The sequence below is a fragment of the Sceloporus undulatus genome, unplaced genomic scaffold (assembly GCF_019175285.1).
Source record: "Sceloporus undulatus isolate JIND9_A2432 ecotype Alabama unplaced genomic scaffold, SceUnd_v1.1 scaffold_2036, whole genome shotgun sequence".
NCBI classification, from domain to species: Eukaryota; Metazoa; Chordata; class Lepidosauria; order Squamata; family Phrynosomatidae; genus Sceloporus; species Sceloporus undulatus.
This window is the reverse complement of record NW_024804956.1, coordinates 1-4,907: the sequence shown is the minus strand read 5'-3', so window position 1 is coordinate 4,907 and position 4,907 is coordinate 1. Positions and strand designations below refer to the sequence as shown.

The 4,907-nt window shown below is 44.1% G+C and overlaps 1 protein-coding gene across 1 annotated transcript; it reads left to right on the top strand.

Moving 5' to 3' along the window:
- Positions 1–498: 498 nt before the first annotated feature.
- On the top strand, positions 499–4,383 carry LOC121917954 (filamin-C-like; the record flags this gene model as incomplete). Its single annotated transcript, XM_042444069.1, has 4 exons — positions 499–670; positions 1,452–1,578; positions 2,388–2,524; positions 4,190–4,383. Coding segments are annotated over exons 1-4 (630 nt in total), but the record flags the coding sequence as incomplete, so codon positions are not given.
- Positions 4,384–4,907: the final 524 nt, after the last annotated feature.

Here is a 4,907-nt window from a genome sequence, read left to right as displayed (position 1 = left end):
GGCCACAGATGCTGGCGAAACATCAGAAACAAACTCTTCTAGAACATGGCCACATAGCCCGAAAAACCCACAAAAAACTATGGATGCCAGCCATGAAAGCCTTTGATTTCACACATCAGGAATTCCTTGCTTGAGAAACTAGCTGAGTGGATTCCTGTCTGCAAAATGTGCTGGTGCAGCAAAGCATCTGAATGGTGTCACTGGGTGCTTGTGACTTTGCTTGTCTGTCAAAGATGATGCATGAAGGTTCTTCTTCGAAGCTGGCAGGACCAGACTCTGTGTGCCAGCGTCCATTTTGGGAATGCCCAATCTACAGCTCCATTGCAGTGCTTATGTTAGTTCTGGCCTTGTGCAGCCTTTTGGGGATGTCAGCCGCTCAGTCCCTCATCATGCTGCCCTTAGTCTCCCATCTAAGCTCCTTTGCCAAGAGTGTCATGCTGGGTTCCAGGTGCATGACGTGTGACAAATGGAGCTAGATTGTTCCTGAGCCTTTTCTTGATGCTCAATTCTGCCTTTTCTCTCCTCTCTCCAGCTTGCAACCCCAGCGCCTGCCGGGCCATGGGACGGGGGCTCCAGCCGAAGGGGGTGCGCGTGAAGGAGGTGGCTGATTTCAAGGTGTACACCAAGGGAGCAGGCACTGGAGAGCTCAAGGTGGTGGTCAAGGGGCCAAGTAAGTCTGAGGGAATGCTTCTCATCCCTTCTGCAACAGTCTTGCACTTTGTTGACCGGCACCCAGAGGGATTAGGAAGATGAGACAGTCTTCCTAGGCTGATGCAGCCTTTTGAGGGGTGTGTGAATGAGATTTGGGAGGGCTCTGTGACTCTCTGGAGTGGGTCTGGGGGGCAGGAGCACAGTGTGACAATTAGGGGAATGGCTAGGAATATTCCTGAGACTTTGGGGCAGGGTTGGCTGATTCGAACCAGGTTGGCTGAAACTAAGGGCTTTATTGCACAAGAAAACAAAGCCAAAACGGAGCTGGAGAGTAGGGGCTTTCTCTGTTCCTCTCCGCATGATGTCATAGCACTTCTGTTCTCTTCCTGAGGGAGATGGTTGTAAAAGCGTGTCTTTTGTCACACTGGAAAAATCTGTTTGACAAAAGGCACGCTTTTACAACCGTCTTTCATGAGAAGAGACCTGAAATAACTTCCAATTTTCATCTGATTTTTGTTGGAATTGAGGTGCTGTAAGACACATCTGCAGAGTCAGCACCAACATCTGGAGTGGTTGCAGATGAGAGCTTTCCACTTATGCATACCAGCCCCTTTCGCATAAGTCTGCACATCTGTGCACAGGTGTTCATGAATTCCAAAATGGAGACAAGAATGAGAAGTTTGTAGATTTCCATAAGAATATGGAAGCAATCCAATGAAATAATGAAATATCACAAGAACTAAGATTTCTCTTGCAGGCACATATTATCTCTTTCTCTGCTTCTGCCTGTTTTCTCACAGAAGGCATCGAGGAGCCAGTGAAGGTTCGGGATGTTGGCGATGGGGTCTACGAATGTGATTACTTCCCAGTGGTACCCGGGAAATACGTAGTGTCCATTACATGGGGTGGATATGCCATCCCAAGGAGGTAAGAGCCAGGCCTTGTGTTTGTGTGTATGCTCAAAGGTGTTAATATCCCTGGAAATTTTTATGCCATGGAGAAAAAAATGTCTTTCTTGGGAATTTTTTTTTTTGGGGGGGGGGAGGAAGCGAAAAAAAGAGCATTTTTTACAAGAAAAATTGAAACAATGCTTCTCAAGCATTGTTGAGTCTCGCTTTTTAAAAAGGTTTGCGATCAGGAATATTTTGGGTTTGGGAGTTTGTCAGCTTTTGGAGTATTATCTTGAAGAGGTGACCCAAGTCTAAACACAAAATTCATTCAGGTTTGATACGCATGTTGTTATACCCATAACCCGAAGATAATTGTATACAATATTTTAAAATAAATTTGGGCATGAAACAAAGCTGGTGTACCTTGAACCATCAGAAAGCAAAGGTGTCACTATTTCAGCCACCCGTGTCAATGGATTTTGGAGCCTTTCGGATTCTGCATTTTTTGAGACTCAAAAGTCTCGGGGAAATTCAGCCTGTATTATTTACGGACTGAAAGTCATTTCCTTAGTTAGAACACAAAATGGATTTTGTCAGATTTAGTTTGGCATGAAATTACAATATTTGGCATACATTCAGGGATACCTGTGTTGGCCATTTAACAAATGCAAACAAAAATCCATCAGTGATACCTTTTATTGGCCAATAAAGGTATCACTGATGAATGTTTTGAATGTTAGAAGTACAGCTTATTCAGACAATAATTGCAAATGGAGTTTATTATTTTAAAAAATTGTATGGATGTTACTGAGTATACTGTTGACTCACGCTCCTTTCTTTCTTCAGTCCCTTTGAGGTGCAGGTTGGACCAGAGGCTGGAACGCAGAAAGTGAGGGCTTGGGGGCCTGGCTTGGAGACTGGCATGGTGGGCAAGTCAGCAGACTTTGTTGTGGAGGCCATTGGCACGGAAGTGGGCACACTGGGTAAGCAGGAGAGGGGCTGAGACCCTGGGGGCACTGTAGCTGGGGTGGGGGGCTGGGGACTACGGAAGAACCCTCCTCTGGAATGGCACCATTGTTTTTTTCTCTTTGATAATTTTTTAACATATTCATTTCAAGTACATCAAGAGAATAAATCACATGTTACAATAAAATAAAATGAGAAAATGTTTTACTTCATTAATCTCATCTAATTTCCCTATTTGTCTATTACAGTTTCCTTTGCTTCCCCACCCCTTCCCCCAATATTACAATTTAAATACATAATCTTTACATCTCCCTCCTATGACTGACCCCGTTCCGATTGATTTCTAATTCTTTTTATGGCGCGGTACAGAGCGCCAGAAAGAGGCGGCTGGGAGCCGCCTCTCTTTCTCCCGTAAGTGTGCCGCAGCAACCAAATTACGCTATGCTAAAAAAAGCGCTAAAACCTGGCTCCTTTTTGCATCACCGCAAATAGATGGTGGCGGCGTGAGCATGTCGCTGCTGCGTGGCTCCATCTGGACGCCACGCAGCAGTGACGTCATCGTGATGTGCTAGGGTTGCGGGGTGTCTGGAAATGGCACCCCGAGGCAACCCTAGCGTTAAAGGGCCTGTCTGGACCGGGCCTATATTTTCTTATTTCTGAGACACTGCCTTATCCAGTATTTCTTTTTCTAAACCCCTCAGGGTTATATCATACAAATTTTACACCTTAAATAATAGATACTATTGCTCACTATATTTCTTTCCCATTTCTTCTTATGCACCGAGCACAAAGGATAGGAAGCATTTGTCAACATAAATTTTGCTTAATTTGATATTTTAACAACCTTATATTTCCAGAGTAAACCAAGTTCCTTGTCTTTACTCTACTGACGTAATTTGTTTGGTCTTAATTTTGTAGGTAGGGGCTCTTTAATGTTTAAATGCCTTATTTTTCCCCCCATAGTTGCCCCTTTGCCCATTTTTTAAACATAAAAATTAGTACTTTCTCCTTTATTTTGATCTGAGTTCTGTTTTGTTGATAACAGGTCCATTTCCATCATGTCATATAGTTTTACAAATCTTTCTTCTATTCCCTATGGGATTGGAATGTACAATTTAAAAATGACAAGATATACACATATTAAAACAATCTATATTTTAAAGTCATCATTTAAATTCACAATTTAAAATCATCTGGGAATTTTCACTGAGGACAAGAAAGTTTGCAAAATAAGTTTTGAATTTGCAAATGTTGGGAAGGACACAGATGAAAATGGGGGTATCTGGATATACAGTCGCCCCTTCTTTCTTGCGGATTTGAGGTCTGTGGTCTTCAATATTCATGGAGAGGCAACCTCCATAATTTTCAATGGAGTGCCCCACATGCGCCCCATTCAAGCCTTGTATATTGGCGAGTCTCCGTTTTTGCAGGGGTCTGGAACGGATGGATCCCCTATGAAAACAGAGAGCCAGTTGTATTTTGGGGCTTTTGTGGGGGAGCATGTGCCTGTGGGGTGTTGAGAAGGGAAATTGGTCCATTGACCCCCATGCAGTTGTCCATCCCTGTGCTAGTCCATTAGGATACCACATTTTCCTCCCAGGTCTAACTTGGCTTGACTGTTTTTGCCATAAAACAGTCAGATGCTTGGCTGAAACGGCTTGTCCTCCTTTCTCTTGCCTCAGGCTTCTCCATCGAGGGCCCCTCTCAGGCCAAAATCGAATGCGATGACAAGGGGGATGGCTCCTGCGATGTGCGCTACTGGCCCACGGAGCCAGGAGAGTATGCCGTGCATGTGATTTGTGATGACGAGGACATCAAGGACAGTCCGTTCATCGCCCACATCCTGCCTGCCACCAATGAATACTTCCCGGAGAAGGTAGGACACCTCCATTTGGCCAAGTGGATTTTGACCACCCTTGATGGAAACCTCCGGTCAACAATCTGTCACGCAACCTTGGCCTGAGCAATACCAAATTTCTCTGCTCTGTTCTTGTAGGGCAGGGTTGGGCAAAGCGTAGTGCCTGGGCCATATTTTGGGAGCCTCTGAAGCCCATCCCATCAGTTCCCCAAAGCCACCAACTCCCATTTGGAAAAAATTGCATTTTTGTGATTTCATTTTATGAAAATAAAGCATACACACACACACACACACACACACACACATATAAAGCTGGCATGATTTTTGGACAGTTTGTGCCGCTGAAGCATGAAGGTAGCCCCCTAAACATATGAAAATAAAATGAAATAAAACAAAATAAAACAGAAAAACAGAAACCTATACTATCCGAACACATCAGTTTTCCTCTTCAGTGTCTGTCAAAATGCTAACATCAAGTGAAGTGACATCACTTCCTCTTGCCATTTTGAGAAGGACTGAAGAGGGAAAGAGGGGTATTTGGC